Consider the following 20,771-nt stretch of genomic DNA (forward strand, 5'->3'; position numbering starts at 1 on the left):
TATAATTATATTATAAGATTATAATTAATGGCACTGTTGATTACATTTATCACGTTGTACGTTATATCCCTAGTATTTATTTATTTTATAACTAGAAGTTTATATCTTTTTATTACTTTCGTCTAATTCCCCCTTCCCCTACCCCTGCCTCTGAAAACCACAAATCTGATCTCTCTGTTTATGAGTTTGTTTGTTTTGGGAACATAATTGACTGACAACACTGTTAGTTCCTGTTATACAACATAATGATATATTCTGTACATTTCAAAATGTTCATAGTGATAATTCTAGTTGTCACCAGGAAAAGATATTACATAGACTATATTCCCCACACTGTACATTTCTTGCCTGTGACTCATTTATTTAGTAACTGAAAGTTTGTACCTCTTAATCTCCCTCACCTATTTCTCTCCTCCTCCCCTCCCCTTCCCTCTGGCAGCCATCTTTTCTCTGCATCAATGACTCTGTTTCTGTTTGGTTATGTTTGTTCACTCGTTTTGTTTTTCATATTCCACATTTAAGTGAAGTCATCTAGTATTTGTCATTCTCTGTCTGGCTTATTTCATTGAGCGTAATACTCTCCGGGTCCATCCATGTTGTTGGAAATGGCAAGGTTTCATTCTTTTTCATGGCTTAGTAATATTCCTGTGTGTTTGTGTGTGGGGGGGAGAGAGAGAGACATTTTCTTTCCTCTATTGATTGCACTTGGGTTGCTTCCATATCTTGGCTATTATGAGATATACAGTAATACTACAAGGAACATAGGCGTGCATATATCTTTTTGAATAATAGTGTTTTTGTTTTCTTCAAATAAATACTCAGGAGTGGAATTGCTGAATCATTTGGTAGTTATATTTTCACTTTTTTGAGGAACCGCCATACACTTTTCCATAGTGGCTGCACCAGTTTACATTCCCACCATCAGTGCACAGGGGTTCCCTTTTTTCCATATCCTCACCAACATTTATATTTCTTGTCATTTTGTTAATAGTCACTCTGTCAGGTGTGAGGTGAATAGCTCATTGGGGTTTTGATTTGCGTTACCCTTATGATTAGTGATGTTGCATCTTTTCGTGTACCTGATGGCCATCCTGATGACTTCTTTGGAAAAACATCTACTCAAGCCCTCTGCCATTTTTTAATCAGGTTGTTTGGTTTTTTTGATGTCGAGTTTTGTGAGTTCTTTGTATATTTTGGATATTAACCCCTTATTGGATATATCGTTTGCAGATATCTTTTCCCATTCAGTCGGTGATCTTTTAGTTTTGTTCATAGTTTCCTTCACTGACTAAAACCTTTTCAGTTTGATTTAGTCCCATTTGTTTATTTTTGCTTTTGTTTCCCTTGCCTGAGGAGACAGATCCAAAAAAATATTACCAAGACCAGTGTCAAAGACTTTACTGCCTGTGTTTACTTCTGGAAGTTTTATGGTTTCACACATTACATTTAAGTCTTGAATCCATTTTGAATTTATTTTTGAGCATAGTGTGGGAGAGTAGTCTGGTTTGATTCTTCCATGTGTAGCTGTCCAGTTTTCCCAACACCATTTGTTGAAGAGGCTGTCTTTTCCCCATTGTATATTCTTGCCTCCTTTGTCATAGATTAATTGCCCATATAATAGTGTGGGCCCATTTTCTGGACTGTATTCAGTTCCATTGATCTATGTGTCTTTTTTTTAATGCCAGTACCGTGCTGTTTTGATGACTGTAGCTTTGTAGTATAGTTTTGAATCAGGGGGTATAATACCTCCAGTTTTGCTCTTCTTTCTCCAGGTTGTTTTTCTTTCTCAAGATTGTTTTGGCTCTTTGTGGTCTTTTGTGTTTCCATACATATTTTAGAATTATTTGTCCTAGTTATGTGAAAAATGCCATTGGTATTTGATAGGGATTGTTTGGAAACTATAGATTGCCATGGGGAATATGGTCATTTTAACAATATTAATTCTTCCAGTCTATGATTACAATATTCCTTTCCATCTGTTCATGTTGTCTTCAATTTCTTTCATTATTGTCATGCACTTTCCCTATAGTATAGTGTAGTTTTCTTATGGTACAGGTCTTTTACCTCCTTAGTAAGATGTAGTCCTAGGTATTTTATTCTCTTTGGTGCAGTGGTGCAATTGTGAATGGAATTGTTTTCTTGATTTCTCTTTCTTTGTTAATGTATAGAAGTGCAGCAGACTTCTGTATATTAATTTTGTATCCTGCAACTTTACTGAATTCATTGATGAGTTCTGTAGTTTTTGGTGGCATCTTTAGGATTTTCTGTGTATAGTGTCATGTCATCTGCAAACAGTTAAAGTTTTACTTCTTCCTTTCCAATTAGGATTCCTTTTATTTCTTTCTCTTGTCTGATTGCTGTGGCTAGGACTTCCACTACTGTGTTGAATAGAAGTGGCAAGAGTGGGCATCTTTGTTTTGTTCCAGGTCTTAGAGGAAATGCTTTCAGCTTTTTTACCATTGAGTATGATGTTAATTGTGGATTTGTCATATGTGGCCTTTATTATGTTGAGGTATGTTCCCTCTATACCTGCTTTGTTGAGAGTTTTTATTGTAAATGGGTGTTGAATTTTATCAAAAGCTTTTTCTGCATCTATTGAGAAGATCATGTGATTTTTATTCTTCAGTTTGTTAATGTGGTGTTTCATTGACTGATTTGTGGATATTGAACTGTCCTTGCATCCCTGAGATAAATCCCACTGGATCTCGGCTTTGGTCTTTTTAATGTAGTATTGAATTTGGTTGGCTAATATTTTGTTTAGGATTTTTGCATTTATGTTCTGCAGTGATATTAGCTTCTCATTTTTTTTGTGATATCTTTGGTTTTGGTATCAAGGTGGTGATGGCCTTGTAGAAGGAATTTGGAAGTGTTCCTTCCTCTACAATTTTTTGGAATAACTTGAGCAGGAGAGTTGTTAACTCTTCCCTAAATGTTTACTAGAATACACCTGAGATGCCATCTTGCACATCTTCACTTTCTTGGCAATGTTCTTTAAAGCACGAAAGTTTTAAATTTTGATATAATCCAATTTCTTGTTGTTGTTGTTACTTAGGCTTTTGATGTCATATATAAGAAACCACTGCCAACATCAAGACCATGAAGATTTACCCCTATGTTTTTTTCTAAGTTTTATAGTTTTAGTTCTTAACATTTAGGTCTTTGTTCCGTTTTGAGCTGATTTTTATATGTGACTTAAGATAAGAATCCAACTTTTTTCTTGTCCTAGGACTATTTGTTGGAAAATTCTTTTCTCATTAAATTATGCTGGCACCATTGTCAAAACTCAGATGATCATGGACACATGATTTTATTTCTGGATTCTCAGTTCTGTTCAGTTGATCTATATCTTTATCCTTATGCCAGTACCATACTGTCTGTATTACTGTATCTTTGTAGTTAAGGTTTGAAGAAATGGATTGGTAAGACCTCCACCTTTATTCAAGATTGTGTTGTTGGCTATTCTGTGACCCTTGCAAGTCCATGTGAATTTTATTATCTGTCAGTTTCTACAAAGAAGTTAGCTGGGATTCTGATAGGGATTTCATTTAATCTTTAGATCATTTTGGAGAGAGTATTGTCAGCTTACAGCTCTTGAGTCTTTCGATTGTGAACATGGGAAGTTTTCCCATTTTTTAAGATCTTTTGAAATTGCTTGCAACAGTAATTTGTTTTCCAAGTATAAATTTTGTACTTCTTTTGTTAAATTTATTCCTGAATATTTTAATCTTTTGATGTTATCATAAATGGAATTGTTCTTTTGATTTCATTTTTTAATATTTCATGGCAAGTATATATTAACACAGTTGACTTTATGTATTGATCTTGCATTCTGTAACTTTGCTAACTTTATTAGTTCTAACAGTGGGTTCTTTAGGATTTTCTTGTCTGCAAATAGAGGTGGTTTTACTTCTCCCTTTCCATTCTGGGTGCATTTTATTTCCTCTTTTTGCCTAATAGGCCTAGCTAGAACCTCCAGTACAATATTGATGGAGCAGATGCCCTTGTCTTTTTCCTAATCTTGAGGTGGGGGGATCATTCACTCTTTCACCATTAAGTATGTTTTCATAAGTGTCCTTTATTGAGTTAAGGAAGTTTCCTTCTTTTCCTAGTTTGTTGAGTGTTTTTGTCATGAGAGTTGTTTTTTATCAGATGCTTTTTATATGCCTATTCAAATAATCATGTGGTTGTTTTTTATTCTCTTTTGTGTTTAATCTGATGAAGTATATTATATTAATTGATTTTCAAATACTAAACCAACTTTGGATTCCTGGGATGTTCATTCTCTGTTATCCTTTTTCTGTGTTAATGGATTTGGTTTGCTAATATGTTGTTAAAGATATTTGCACCCATATTCAAAGGAGATAATGGTTTGTAGTTTTCTTTTGTAGTTTTCTTTTCTTTTGCTGTCTTTCCCTGGGTTTGGTATCAGGGTAATGCCTGCCTCACATAATGAGTTAGGAAGTGTTCCCCTCCTCTTCTATTTTTTGGAGGAGTTCTTTAAGAATTTATATTAATTATTTAAATATTTGGCTGTGATGTTACCTGCCTGGGCTTTTCTTTGTGGATTGTTTATTGATTGTTAAATCAGTTTCTTTATTTGTTATAGGTCTGTTCAGTTTGTCTGTTTCTTCTAGAAACAGTTTCAGTGATTTGTCTTTTTAGGAATTAGTCCATTTCATCTAAGTTACCTAATTTAGTGGTGTGCAGTCGTTCATAATATTGCTTTATAATCCTTTTTATTTCTGTAAAGTTGTTAGTAATGTCTCCTCTTTCATTTCTTTTTTTTTAACATCTTTATTGGAGTATGATTGCTTTACAATGGTGTGTTAGTTTCTGCTGTATCACGAAGTGAATCAGCTATACGTATACATATATCCCCATATCCCCTCCCTCTTGCTCTCCCTATCCCACCCCTCTAGGTCACAAAGCACCGAGTTGATCTCCCTGTGCTATGTGGCTGCTTCCCACTATCTATCTGTTTTACATTTGGTAGTGTATATATGTCCATGCCACTCTCTCACTTCGTCCCAGCTTACCCCCCTCTTTCATTTCTGATTTTGATAATTTTAATCTTTCACCTAGCTAAAGGTTTATCAGTTTTGTTCATCTCAAAGAATCAGCTCTTGGTTTCATTGATTTTTCTTTATTTTTCAGTTTCATTAATTTCTGCTCCTTTATTTATAATCTTTATCATTTCCTTCTATCTCCTAGCTTTAGATTTAGTTTGCAGTTCTTTGTCCATTGTCTTAAAGTGGAAGATTAGGTTATTAATTTGAGATTTTCTTCTTTTATAATACATTTATACCAATGTCTTTTATAAGACGTTTATACCAATAAATTTCCATCTGCAAGGATTTTAGCTGCATAAATTTTGGCATATTGTGTCTTCATTTTCATTCATCTCAAAGTATTTTTAATTTCCCTTTTGAGTTCTTCTTTGACCCATTGGTTATTTAAGAATGTGTTTATTTCCATATATTTGTGAATTTCTGTCTGCTTTTGATTTCTAATTTCATTCTGTTGTTGAGAACATACTTGATATTATTTCATTCCTTTTGAATTTAGTGAAGTTTGTGCAGTGACCTAACATGTCCTCTCCTGCAGAATGTTTCATGTACAGTTGAGAAGAATGTATATTCTGTTGAGGTGAGATGTTCTTTAGGTATCTGTTAGGTCTAGTTTTTTTTAGAGTGTTGTTCAGGTCTTCTGTTTCTTTCCTTGCAGATCCTTCTATCTAGTTGTTTTATTCATTGTTAAAAGTGGGGTATTGAAGTCTCTTAACTATTATTGTTGAAATGTTATTTCTTCATTTCTGTCAATTTTTGCTTCATGTGTTTTGTGTTCTGCTAAAGTGTGTTTCATCTTATGATTAGTATAGCCTACTTCAGCTTTCTTTTGATTGTTGTTCATATGCTATATCTCTTTCCATCTTTTTTACTTTGAGTCTTTTTCGTGTCAATGAATTTAAACTATGTCTCCTATAGACAGCATGGTTGGATATTGTTTTATCTAATCTGAAAAATCTCTGCCTATCGATTGGGCTGCTTAATCCATTCACATTTAATGTTATTATTGGTATGACTAGATTGATGGCTGTCTTTTTTTGTTTTCTATGTGTCATTTCTTTTTTTTGTTTTTCTATTCCTCCTTTAGTGCTTTCTTTTGCATTGAGTACCTGTTTTCTAATGTGACATTTTAATTTATTTCATGGGCTTTTTTCTCTACCTATATTTTTTGTTATTTTCTTGGTGGTTGCTAGGGCTTTCCGTATACATATTAACATAATAGAATAAGCTTCAGATTTATACTAACTTAATTCCAGTTAGATATAGAAACATTACTCTTTTATGTCTCTGTTCCATTTTCCCTCTTTTTGTGGTATATATGTTATAGATATTATACCTATGAATGTTACAAACCCAACAATACATGTTATAATTATTACTTTATATAATGTTATGACTTTTAAAGAAGCTTAGAGGAGAAAGGAGAGTAAGTATATATTTATAATTTCTGTTATATTAACCTTATTTTTCATTTCTGGTTGTCTTTCTTAATTCCTGTGAATTCAACTTACCATCTAGATTTATTGACTTAGCCCAATACTGCTTTGCTCCACCTACTTCCTTTGTTTTATTATAGGCAAATATACTACATTTCTGTTATAGGCTCAACAGTCTCAACAATTCGATATATACATTTTGTTTTATATAATTAGTTTTTAAGTCATTTAAGAGAAAAGGAAATAGTCAATTATTTTGTCTTTTATAATTACCTTTACCAGAGTTGTTTCTTCATGTGGATTCAATATTACGACTGGTGTCACTTACTTTCAGCCTCAAGAACTTCCTTTAGTGTTTTCTGTAAAGCCGGTATGCCAGCAAAACATTCTCTCCGTTTTTTTGTTTATTCGGGAATGTTTGTTTTTGAACGATAACTTTGCCTGCATATAGATTTCTTGATTAAGAGGTTTATTATGTGAATATGCTAACCCACTGCCTCTGGCCTCCATCATTTCTCCTGATAAGTTTCTGCTGTTAACCTTATTGTAGTCTCCTTGTAAAAAATAAGTCTTGCTTTTCCCTTACTCCTTTCAAGATTTTCTATTTATGTTTGGTTTTTGCATTTTTGCTGTGATATGTGTATTTGGGCATCTTTTTGCATTTACTCTGTTTGGAGTTCATTGAGTTTCCTGTAGATTGTTTTTCAATTAATTTTGCTAAGTTTTCAGCCATTATTTTATTAAATATTTTTTCATTACTTCTTTCCTCTTTTTCTGGTATTCGCATTATGTTTATGTTGTCATTCTTACTGGTGACCTACATTTCTCTGTGGCTTTGTTCATTTTTCTTCTTCCCCCCCCCCCCCCCCGTTTTTGGATTATATCATCTCTTCCAGCCTATCTTCAGATTTGTTAATGCTTTCTTGTACTTCACATATGCTGTTGAATTCCTCTAGTGAGTTTTTCATTTCAGGTATTTCACTTTTGAAATCTAGAATTTCCTGTTGGTTCTTTTTATTATATCTATCTATTGATATTCTCTATTTGATTGTTATTGTCAAATTGGGACATTGATTATTGTCCCTTCCTTTACTTCTTTAATTATGGTTCCATAGTTCTTTGTGCATATTTATAATGGCTACCTTTAAGACTTTGTTTAATCCAACATCTGGTCACTCTCACAGGCACTTTCTGTTGCCTGCTTTTTTTTCTGTTTTATAGGTTATAGTTCATACTTTTCTGTCTTTGTCCATGTCTCATAATTTTTCCTTAGAAATTGGACATTTCCAATAATATATTGTAGCACTCTTGGTACTGGTTTCCCCCACCCCCCAAGCCAGGTTTATTGTTGTTATTTGCTTGTTTATATGTTTAATGAGCAGCTAGATTTTTTGAGTGAAGTGTATTCCACCTCCCTCTTCCCCCTACAGTGCTGAACCTTTTATGTTTCTCCTTGGCACAGCCTTGGATATGCCCATAGTTACTCTGGGATGACAGTGGTTTTAAAAAGGGTCTCTTTGTGTCTTTCCCTGAACATACCCTTCTGTTAAGCCCCACTAATTGCAGGAGGCACCTCCTAGCTTTCCCCCCACCTCCCCTCCCCCAAGGTTCTCTCCTGTAAACTAGCTGGCCTCCATATTTTGTCTGTATTTCCAGTGATTCTACGCATTTCCTCCATTTGTCTTTCACCAACGGCCTTCACTGTTTTTGAGCATGCTCTAAAGTTTGAACTTCCCCAGCCTCTACTGCAAATGAAATCACTTTCTTTTGGAAGGTATTAAGAGCTGTTTTAAGGCCTGCTTCTCCCCCACCCCCCCCCCCCACAGGGCACAATCTCTGAGCCAAGTTCTAAAGCTTGGTGTGGGAACAATGGTCCACTCACTTCTCTCTGGGTGACACTCCTGCTTTAGGCCCTGAGGGCTAAGTGGAGCATAAGAGCCTCACATCTTCTCAGCTTGCCTCTCCCAGCTTGGAATCAATGTCTTATAAGCCAGGACAAGGGCAGTTGAGGCCCCAGTATTCTCAGAAGTGCTACCCCCAAGATAATCTCTGGCTAAGCAGTGGGGACAGGGCAGAAAAGGGGAGCCCCCACCTCTCAGCCCCTACAATCCCCTACTTGCCCAGAACTTAGCCCTAGCAATAGGTAGGTGGGAGCAGGATAAGAAATGCCGATGTCATGCTCTTCCTGGGAAGATAGACCTCTACCTGAGATTTGCAGGCAGAGCAGCCCTCCTGTGTTCTGGGCTTCACCAGTCTGCAATTCCTGTTTTCTTGAGTTAGGAAGCAGTGAGAGGGGAGTGGTCTTGGTTTAGATATCACAAATTCTTACTGAATTTTCATAGATTTCCTTGAATATGTTTTTTCCTTTGCTATATGCCCTTAGAACTATTTCCAGAGACTTTAAATGGTTGGGTTTTTATAATTTTCTCCAGTTTTGCTGGGGAGTAGATTTGTGGAGCTCTGTATGCTGTCATGCTGGTAGTTGACAGGTTTTACATTTTTAAAGGAGAAAAATTGTAGCGAATATAATTGCATTCACACACACACACACACACACACACACACACACACACACACACACACACACACACACACACACACACACTGTGGATAGGTTTCTTAATTATTTGTCTCTACTGGTCCTTAATCTGTGTATAAAAATAGTGCCAGTTGATGAGAGTTCTTTTAGGCAAAGATGGAATGGGGAATAGAGAGATACACATTCATTTTATTCTGCTTAAATTGATGGTGAAACTGATTTTTCCACTGAGCTCTTTACATTTGTTCACTAAAAATATGAAGTATTTTTTTGTATTTTTATTAGTTTTGTAATCTAGGTCAGAATACTAATTCAAAGATTTTTGTTGCCAGTTGGGTTTGCTAGAGAGAGGCATCAACTTAAAAAATTTGTACAACCTAAAAGCTGAGAATTATGTTTTATTTGGTGGACTTACTGAGAAGCCAGTATATTTGAGGAAAAGTCATAAAATTATAAATCACATCAGTTCATTTAGTCCCATGTAATTAATTCCTGTTGATCTGGATGAAGTCATCAGGTTTTCTATTAAAGTTTTGTAATTTCTTACCTAGTTCAGGGGTATGACCTAAAAGTTATAAGGAACAATATTTACCAAAGATTGCTTTTATGAATCTTCATTTTTTAAAAGCATCAGAGTAAAACAGTGATTGTCTATAAATGACAAGACTTAAAATGGCGTGTTTAAAGATCTGATTACAGTGCAATTGACAAGAAACTTGGGTGTTTCTGTGACACACAACATTTTAAGATAATTATGAGTTATGACTTATAACATTATACCAGGGCATATCAGAATTTTAGGAATTAAATTTTGGGATATCTACACTAATGACATTTACTTATACAGTATAACCTTAGAAGATTTATCTCCAGTAAATGGCAATGCTCCTCAAGTAATTTAACATACCAAATAAGCCTAATTAGTTTAACATTCCTTTCTGAGATGTCTCAGAATTTCTTTGAAGCATCCTATAGTTAGCTGGAGGTCAAAAGAACTTCAGTTAGAATTTTATGTTTGGGAAGTTTGTCAAAAATATCAAAAAGTTTCAAAACACTTGGTAAAATCACTATGAAACAATACTTGTTCACCTAACCAGAGTGATAGAAGATTTCACAAACAAATACAGATCACTTAAAGGCAAAGAAACTCATACAATCTGTTATCAAAAGCAGTATTCCAAGAAAACTGTTCTCTTAACAGAGAGGAACCAGCCTACTTTTGATAACAAAATCCATTTACATAATCAAATTTAATCTAATCCCAGCCTGACCATTTAATCTAATCCCAGCCTGACAAAACTCCTTTTCAGGGTTCCTTTTACAAACCTTCCACAATTTTCTGTACTCTTATTAGTTTGTCCCTTATTTTTTCATCTAGAAACAACTGGCTCTAGGACAAAACATTCTTTCCCCTTAACAAAATATATTTTCATTCCTCATGCCTTCTTTTGCATACATTTCATTTTCCTTACATACGGAAATGTTTCCCTTCTTATCTTTAGTAACTTTAACTACATATTACAATTTTAACCCTTAAAAACCTTAATATTTAGAAAAAACCAACAAGCAGCAAGTAATTGTGAACTTTTTGTCATACCAGCATTTCCTGGTTGGAATATTCCATAACCTAGAAACATCCATCTTCTCATAGCATAATTTCTTCCCTCAATGTGGTTTAAGATGTGTCTAATAAATCCAAATTAGTCCCCTTTTGTAAGGAGACAGAGGTAGGTAAATTTAGACCTGTTTAGCAACTAATGTTCCAGTGTTTTATCTTATTTGAAATAACCTGGATATTCAGTGCATTCCCATCATTTAACTTAACTTAGCAAAACTCAAGTTACCAAAAATCTGGAAAAACTATTTTAGAGAGACATACCCAAAGCATAATTATTCCTAAAAGAGTTCACCTGAAAACTCTTATCTCATTTACCTTTATTTTGTAACTTATGAAAATCATACCAAGTTAAATTTTTTCTTGCTGACAAACTATATAACAGAAATAACATGAATTTATTGATCTTCGGTAAGCCTAGGTACAATAAAAGTCAGACATGTCTATTGATACTTCCTAGATCATGTGAACCTGAAATTCATTCTGGCCAGTTTCTTTTTTTATATATATAAATTTATTTATTTTTATTTTTGGCTGTGTTGGGTCTTCATTTCTGTGCGAGGGCTTTCTCTAGTTGCGGCAAGCGGGGGCCGCTCTTCATCGCATTGCGCGGGCCTCTCACTGTCGCGGCCTCTTGTTGCGGAGCACAGGCTCCAGACGCGCAGGCTCAGTAGTTGTGGCTCACGGGCCCAGTTGCTCCGCGGCATGTGGGATCTTCCCAGACGGCTCGAACCCGTGTCCCCAGCATTGGCAGGCAGATTCTCAACCACTGTGCCACCAAGGAAGCCCCCAGTTTCTTTTATATTTAGAAATATTTAGTTTATAAGCACTTACTTTTAAGTCAATTAAGTAGAACTCTTTTATAAGTTTAATTTTGGTAATGTTTTCCAGAGGTAGAGACATCTCATATATATAATGTACACACATACATATAAACAAAGTCAGAGATCTCACAGCTTCACTTTAAAAAGTTAGTTAAGAATCAGGTATTAAAATATAAACTTACTAGTTTATAAATAACAGTTGGAATAAGTTAAATTTGCTGAGATGAGTAGGGCTTCACTATTTGTGGAAAAGACTTTTAAGATTTGTATTTGTCCTTGATAAACTGTTAAGGAGGCTATGAATTAGATTTTGGGTGAGGGAGCCTTTCCAGAGACTTGAGCTTAAAAAGTCCTACCTCCCCCACCCCGTGGCCTTTTTCTTCTAGGTTTCAGGTTTTACCAGACTGAACTAATTTGACTCACTTTCAAGTCACTGTGGGCTGTATTTACATTTCTAATTCGTAGAGATTTACAAGACAAAGACAGTTGCTTTTAATTCTCTGAAGAACTGGTCTTCTGCCAAAATGATATTAAAGATTGATTTGCCCAACTATATTTTCTTTAATTTGCTTTTTTTTTTAATATCAGAAGATTTCCAACCAAACTGAAAATTGAGTTCTATGTTCTAGAGCTTTAGGGTTCAATTTATCTTGCTTTCAAAGGCTTGCATAAGGCATTTAACAGAGACCCCCTTTCTGATTGCATAGGTTAGACCCAGAGCAAAATCTTTATTCTTCTTATTAGCCCCTGAATATTAGCTCCCAGTCTTGTACCATATTGAGGAAAGAAGATGAATATTTCTAGAGTTTATGGAATATTCCAATTAGGAAATGCTGGTATGACAAACAGTTCACAATTTTACTTGCTGCTTGTTGGCCTTCACTAGAGTTTAAGGTATTTAAGTGTTCCTTTTACTGTGTGGGTTCAGGTAACCCTACTGGTTTCTGTTAGTATGTTTAATTAATATTGTCTGAAGGGCAGATTTATATGCCCTGTCCAGGCAGGGGAAGCATTCCGCAATGAAACATGTCTATCTCACAATATAATTAGGCAAAAGAGATGTAACCGTCTTATATAAGATCTATTTAAATATATCAAATTTTATAAACTTTATCTCAGTTCTGTCAACTTTTGTACCTTTAACTTCAGTTTGTATTAGGACACTGTCAACACACCTTCGTCTTATAAGGAGTCCAGAAACTTTTCTTTTTATCCCAACCATTTAATCTGTTTTTATATAAAAGGCTTTGGGATTCCCAATGAGATGTTGAGGCAAAGGACTCAGGCCCCTTTGTTGATTTTTTTTTTAAGTTGATTAATTGGCCCAAGCAATTGTTGGTCAGTTATCTCAGTGCAATTTTTTCAGACTTTTTTTTACCCCGGACTCGTTTGGAGCCCTTTAATGTTGGGGACCAATAGGGGGATCCCTTTGACGCATCCAATCTTAGGTAGTGTTATATCAGAACCTTTTGTTTTAATCCCATTGACATCCATTTTATTTATTCTATTTTAAAATAACCATGTAAAATTTTCTTTATCTATTTGGGACGATGCCCTTTAAAATTTCTGCCTTTTTTTTGAAGAAGTCTCTAGACTTTCTCTTCAGTTTTTTTCTTACTTTCCTGTTAACCTAATTAACATGAATTATCCTAGTGTGTTTATTAGCATCTGTAAGACCCATGAAGGGAAAGCAGAGTGCATAAATAAAGCTTCCCAAGCCATGTTTTCTTTTCGTTTGTTTGGGTTAAATTAAAGGAGTTCTCAGTTTAATCATTTTATCTTTTTCTACCTTCTGATTTGATTTTTTCATAGGTACCAATAGAACTGTTTATAATGAAAGCTCTAAAAATTTACCAGTTTAGAAGTTTCTCAAATTTAAAAGATCCATCATCTGGCCATTAACGAGATATATCTTAATACGGACTCAAACCAATAAAATGCAAGAGGCATGCCCACAAGACAGTGTGAAGGAAGCCACCTAAACAAAATCCAGAAAATTTACTCCCCAAAATAGTAAAAGACCTTTGTTGTACAGGCTGGAAGGTTAAGACGGCAGAAAGCCCCCTGAAAGTTGGCACAGTCAGAAGATTGCTCAGAATCCCACTTTGTTCAGTGGGCTGCAAAATGGACACCATATGTGTACTTTATGGATGGCAGAGACCAAGTTCTCAAAACACACACACACACACACACACACACACACACACACACACACACACACACACACACACACACAATGCTGAAGAAGATTGGGTAGAACATTTACCTCTCAAAGACGCGGAAAGTTAAATGCAAGTTCCCACTAAAAGGGCTTTTCCTTTACGGTCAGAATTCTGAAAATATGTTTTATCAAGCTGGATTTCTCTAACTTAACTGCATATGCAATAAAAGAACCCCCATCTTAGTCATTTTCAGGGCAAGATTTCCTTTAATCCCCAATTGAAGTACTTGTAAATGTAAGTTTTGTATGTACATAAACCTGGTAATTTGTCACTCCTTTTGTTCTGAAAGTTTTATTCCCTGTTCTGAGGTCAGTTTGTTGAGATAAAGTAGCTAGTGACAATCCTGTGGTGGGCCAGGGTGCAGTTTGTGAGCTTAACTCCTCTAGGTTTTACCCTGGAGCTGTTTTAGCTCTCTTACGTGTCTCAGTTTTTCCCTTCAGTATCCTGAGACCACTGTGGGTGCTCAGATCATGGAGTGACCAACTCTTATGCATATCCCCTGCAGAGCAAATTTTTAATTAAAGTGAGTGGGTTTCCCTGTAGGGGCAGCTGCATATTATGAGGGCTTGCCTCCACCACTCCCACAAGCGTCTTAGTTGCCTGAAAAAGCCGTTGCCACCTGGGAGGAGATGTTCCTTTTTTGGAGCAGAAAGCTCTCATGAGATACCTCATGAGATACCTCATGTTAAAGTAGCCAATTCAAGGAAAAACGACAAGCCAGTCTTCTACCTAATTTACGCACTCCAACCTTACTCAGTGTCTTTCAGCTGAGCAAAGTCTTCCCAGTGTCTTTCAACTGAGGTTAACCTGCTCATTGTCTAAACTGAGTAAAAATCTCCCCAGTATCTTTCAACTGAGGGTAAACCAGGTACCTCTTCTTGAAACAAAGTTTCAAAGATAACCTGCTCCTCCAAAGAAGAGACTTAGGAGATTCGAGAACCAGGAGAGAGACTCACCCAAATTTGTCTGGACTCTCCGAGGAGGCAGACAGGCCCAAGTGGCCTCAGCTGGTACCAAGGCTCCAGATCCTCATAGAGTTCAGGCAAAGGACAGAAGTCTACTCTGGGTCACTTTGTTAGTCGCCCAAACGGTCGACTGAAAAAAATTGCACAACCTAAAAGTTGAGAATTATGTTTTATTCGGCAGACTTTCTAAGACTTTAAGCCCGGGAAACAGCCTCTCAGATAGCTTTGAGGGACTGTTTTGAAGAGGTAAGGGAGGAGCCAGGATATATAGGATTTTTTGCAGACAAACAAAAACTAGGTGGTCAGAACATCAAAAGATTACAGTTAATTAAAGAAAACCAGACACCTCAAGTTAATGAATTTAACACTTTTATGTGTAGCGGAAGATGTAAGCGTCTGGGCTTATTGAAGTTGTTCCTTTGATATGCACCTTAACTGCCCTGTTTTTCTCCATCCTGTATCCCCTCAGAGTGTACCATTGGGGGTGGCTGCGGAGGCTGATAGCTTGATGGCAGGCAGCCTGTTTATCTTGATCCTGAGTTCCCCTCAGGATGCACCATCAGGGGTGGCTTCAGTGGCTGATGGCTGCAGCATTCTTTGGCAGGTGACATGACATTCTTTGTCCACAGAGGGAAAGTACATACTGATGAAGAAAATATTTTGAAGCATTTTAAGGAGATACAAATGCATTGTCAATATTTATTTTGTATTTGTTTCTTTACATTTTATAATCTTGAGATTATCAAAATTATATTTCTCTTATGTGAAGGTTGATATTGTTGACCCACCTTTACCAAAGTACAGAACTAGAAAGTTTGCTGAGAAAAGTTTTATCATTTTAGGAAATAAATTTAACAGCAAGTTTTCATTTAATGCTACAATAAAGAATGCTTTCAAGAGTTTCCATAGTAACACTTGAAGTACCTCTGTGATGTTGTAAATGGTTTTGGTAGTTCTACAAAGATAATTATGTATGAGATGATAGGGAGAATATTAAGTTTATAAATAAAATCTACAGAATTGGAATTAAACCCAATAACAGAGTTCTAGATTGTCTAGACACATTAAAGGTTCTTCATAAATCTTAGGTTATTTTTGTCCAAATACTCGTATGTCCTATAACACCTTGTAGTTAATTTATTCATCATATTGTGAAATGCATCTTACTTAGAGGGGTTTTTCCCCTCTGGAAAGCTAAATATTTTAATCACTGATTCTCCTTATGGTTCTTGGCCCCTTGGAAGAGTTAACAGTTGGTCATACTATTCACCTCATTTTAAAACTCATTTTGTATTAACTAAGATAGATATATATATAGATAGATAGATAGATAGATATATATATGCATGTGTGTGTGTGTACACACACACATAATCTTTGCAGATACAAGTCTAATTGAAAATACTGTCTTTGAATCTGTATCAAGCTGAAAAATGTTTTAAAACTTCTTTAAAAATAACCATATTTGGGCTTCCCTGGTGGCGCAGTGGTTGAGAGTCCGCCTGCCGATGCAGGGGACACGGGTTCATGCCCTGATCCGGGAAGATCCCACATGCCGCGGAGCGGCTAGGCCCGTGAGCCATGGCCGCTGAGCCTGCGCGTCCGGAGCCTGTGCTCCGCAACGGGAGAGGCCACAACAGTAAGAGGCCCGCGTACCGCAAAAAGAAAAAACAAACAAAAAAAACATTTTGAATAAAAATATGTGCTGAGAAAAAACTAGTTTTCTTTTTGAATTGGAAAATGGAGCTTATGCTTTCTTTGAGGAAATTTGTACTGAGAAGTTTAAGATAATTATGATTGTATTTTTGGTTTGTTTTGGAAATATATTTTACTATTCTGAGGCAAATGGATAGTTTTATTACAGATTGTAGGAATGGATTCATGGTCATTTCTTGACAGTTTTTCACTTTTGCACAGGAACTGTGCAGGGTGGGTGGGAGGAGAACAAGTCATCACTTCTTGCCATGTTTCCCTCTCAATCAAAATAACTCTCCCTTAAGGGGCACCTGCCTACGTTGTTGGTGGAATGTAAATTGGTGCAGCCACTATGGAAAACAGTATGGAGGTTCCTCAAAAAACTAGAGTTGCCTGCCATATGATCCAGCAATCCCACTCCTGGGCATATATCCAAACAAAATTATAACTAAAAAAGTTACATGCACCCCTATGTTCATAGCAGCACTATTCACAATAGTCAAGACATGGAAACCTAAATATCCATTGACAGATAAATGAATAAAGATGTGGTATATATATTGATACAATGGAATGCTGCTCAGTCATTAAAAACAAAAACAAAATAGTGAACAAAATAATGCCATTTGCAACAACATGGATGGAACTAGAGATTATCATACTAAGTGAAGTAAGTCAGAAAGAGAAAGATACCATATGGTATCACTTATATGTGGAATCTAAAATATGACACAAGTGAACCTATCTGAGAAACAGAAACAGACTCACAGACATAGAGAACAGACTTATAGTCTGACTTGTGGTCTGGGGAGGGATGGAATAGGAGTTTGGAGTTAGCAGTTGCAAACTACTATATATGGAATGGATAAACAACAAGGTCCTACTGTATAGCACAGGGAACTATATTCAATATCTTGTGATAAGCCATAATGGAAAAGAATATAAAAAAGTATGTATATGTATAACTGAATCACTTTGCTGTGCAGCAGAAATTAACACAACATTGTAAATCAACTATACTTCAGTTTTTTAAAAAAACTTGTCCCTGTATCTAATTTTATGCAAAAGAGATTATTCAAATATTAAAAAGCAAAGAGGAATTCTTTACTGAAGAAAAAAGTCTTCTATTACTGTTCGAAAAATGTTGCTCTCAAACATAAATTGTCATAGTGCAGAAGATGTGATTAGTGTTAGGTCTTTGAGAATCATGTTTTTATTAGAGAATATAAAAGACTGAAAGACTTTTAATGAAATGATGTGAAATCACAGAGTAGAGGTGCCAGTATACTAAGCAATAAAATAATCTGCTCTGAATATATTTTTCATCTTATTTAATTAAGGTTATTTGAAGATAACATACTCATTTTCTGATACTGATAATTCCTTTGGTTTCTTTTTCTAATTCTGGCATAACATGAAATAAAATTATAAACCAATCATTAGAAACTTAAAATGGCATATCAGTTGACAGTGATCATAACATTTAAATTTGTAAGTGTCAAGTAATTTCTGTGTTTTTTCATCCAGTGGAGCATGTTGAAGGATGAAAAGAGACAGGCTTCATTTCATGAAATTAACATTTATTGTGCATTACGTAAGTCATAGTGCTAAATACTGAGAACATAGTTCCTGTACACATGGAACTTAAAATTTGTGTGCCAGGGGCTTCCCTGGTGGCGCAGTGGTTGGGAGTCCACCTGCTGATGCAGGGGACACGGGTTCGTGTCCTGGTCCGGGAAGATCCCATATGTTGCGGAGCGGCTGGGCCCGTGAGCCATGGCCACTGAGCCTGCGCGTCCGGAGCCTGTGCTCCGCAACGGGAGAGGCCACAACAGTGAGAGGCCCGCGTGTCACAAAAAAAAAAAAATTGTGTGCCAGTTTTTAAGAATTAATAAACTTCTTTTATCCTGTTTTTTTCTAGCCTAATTCTGGTGAACTGGATCCTTTATATGTAGTGGAAGTACTTCTGCGCTGTAGCAAAGAGAGCTTGAAAAATTCAGCTACTGAGGCTGCAAAACCAGCTAAATCTGATGAGAAAGGAGAGATGCAGGTTTGTACTTTATTTTTCATTTTCAGATTTCAGATATTTTGTACATTATTTATAATCACTAGCTTTCCTATATGTGATTATATTGAACATACTGTCATGATTTCCTAATTGGAAGTTTTCAAGGTATGTGAAAGCCATCTAACACCAGTAGGATGATTAATCTTCTTATCAAATTATGGCAAGGTAATTAGTGACAAAGTGAAAGATAAAGAGAATTTAATCATTTAAATTTTCACATGAAGCTGGAATTTACCTGAGCTAAAAAAGATGTTTTATCATTATTTTACGATTGTATCATTTTACACTTTATTCCATCCATATTGTTTATTACATTCCTGTGAAAATAATGATTGAAAATAATGAGCCAGTGTTTTGATAGGAAACTTAGGTAGAACTTTTTCATTAATTTACATGTGCTTTTAATTAAATGCAAAACATTCAGCTTGCCACATGAGATACACATATTACTTAAATGGCTCCTATTTTATTTCATTTTAAGATAATTAATATAGAATAATTGTAGGTAAGCCTTACTGTGGAGAGTCCAAGTATCTATTTGAAGAGTAATATCATACTGAAATTTTTTTTTAAACACTGCTTTAAGTATATGTTGTATTGGCTAGGTCTTTTAGGAAATGTCATTGTTAATGATACTTGTCATAACAGGCTTTGGTTTGTGGGAAAGTTGAAGTTGGAATGGCAAATATGTGGCATGCATCACAACATTCTCCTTCTCTCATGGCAGATATTAATAATAAGTCATGGGCCCCTTTTTTCCCATATACAGGGAAAAAGAGCAGTTAACAGAAACTGTCACTGAGGAAGTCCAGCTACTGCACTTAATAGAGTTTAAATCAGCTATTTTTAAATATGTTGAAAGTGTATTTAAAATTTTAAAAATCTGATTTTAATTTGTAACAGTACACCTTTTTTGTTTGTTTTTCTTTTCGTTGTTGTTGGGTTTTTTTTTTTGCGGTACGCGGGCCTCTCACTGTTGTGGCCTCTCCCGTTGCGGAGCACAGGCCCCGGATGTGCAGGCTCATTGGCTATGGCTAACGGGCCCAGCAGCTCCGCGGCATGTGAGATCTTCCCGGACCAGGGCACGATCCCTTGTCTCCCGCATCGGCAGGCGGACTCCCAACCACCGCGCCACCAGGGAAGCCCAGCCTCTTACTATTTTTAACAGATGCCAGTAGGGAAAAGGTTGTTTGCACTGGGCAAGCCCTGGGTCAGATCAAGTAATGACCTCCTTGTGAATGAATAGAGTCTTCTACGGGACCACCAAACAGGTGAAATACTGACAGTTCTCTGGGTCTCTGGGAATGGCCTTTTGAAGTCATTTCAACCCTGTTCTCTCCCTTCCGGTGGCTGCCAGACTGATATTCAGTGATTGCAGGCTCTTGGTTTTCAAGACTACTGTGGAGCTGAGTGGGAGAGGGAGTAAAGTAAGTTAAAACACTGCAAAGCATCCAATTCTTTGGTTTGGGTTTTTTTTTAATTAAACGCTCCTTGGATTGGTGCAAGCCTTTGTTTAATTTCCAGAGTTCTGAAGAAGTTGATTTTGACAATTGCCAGTATTCCCAATGCTTTTATGGGAAAGAGGATTTTTGGAGGTCTTTGCCTCCACCATTTTCACTGGCATTCTTCTGGATAAACTTAGAGAAAGCATCTATTACATTCAATAGATTATTACATTAGTCAGCTTTTAAATTAGATCAAGACCCAAATTTAATTTTTGTAAATCTAAAATTTAATAAAAATCACATTGGTTTGAATAACTTTGTCTGCCTTGACTGGATTAAAATTCAGTTGGTTCAAAAAACATCATTCTGATTTAGATGAAAAATTCAAAAATCATATTGTGTTTTAGCTGACAGTCTTAATTGAAGAGATGACATTGGTCGAAATTTACTTAGAGTGTATTGACTTAAAGATTGTATTGACTTAAAATGTACTGACTTCTGATATTATTTACCTTATCATTTGCTTATCTTAAAAGGGGAAATTGATTTATGACAAACTTGCAAAGAAAAAGGTCTAAGAATAAAAATACTCCTTACTGTTGGTATTCTCACGCTTTTCTAATAATTGCCCTCGCGATTATTTGGATTTATATAGACCGATGTTGCATCATGATAAGCCTGAATTCTAAGTTCTTTTATAAAGGTTATTAGGTTTAGAAAGTTGAATCAACTGCACAATGCAAATATTATAGCATGTTTTTAAATCCTTGTGAGTGTAGAGATTTATAATTTCATGGCAACTGTTCATTTGGTTTTTAAACATTTAAGTTCTTATTTACAGAACTTAAGTCTTAGGATCTCCCTTTCTTGTACTTAAGGAGACATTTGTAGGAGGG

General features: G+C 35.8%; 1 protein-coding gene across 1 annotated transcript in view; it reads left to right on the forward strand.

The window, feature by feature from the left end:
- The window catches only part of MTREX (Mtr4 exosome RNA helicase), a 134,633-nt gene that overhangs the window by 80,166 nt on the left and 33,696 nt on the right, over nucleotides 1-20,771 (forward strand). The window contains exon 19 of the mRNA XM_079918328.1: nucleotides 18,284-18,412. Coding sequence (XP_079774454.1) covers nucleotides 18,284-18,412 — 129 coding nt within the window. The remainder of the gene's footprint in view (nucleotides 1-18,283; nucleotides 18,413-20,771) is intronic.

This window comes from Stenella coeruleoalba (assembly GCF_951394435.1).
Source record: "Stenella coeruleoalba genome assembly, chromosome: 3".
In the NCBI taxonomy this organism is placed as follows: Eukaryota; Metazoa; Chordata; class Mammalia; order Artiodactyla; family Delphinidae; genus Stenella; species Stenella coeruleoalba.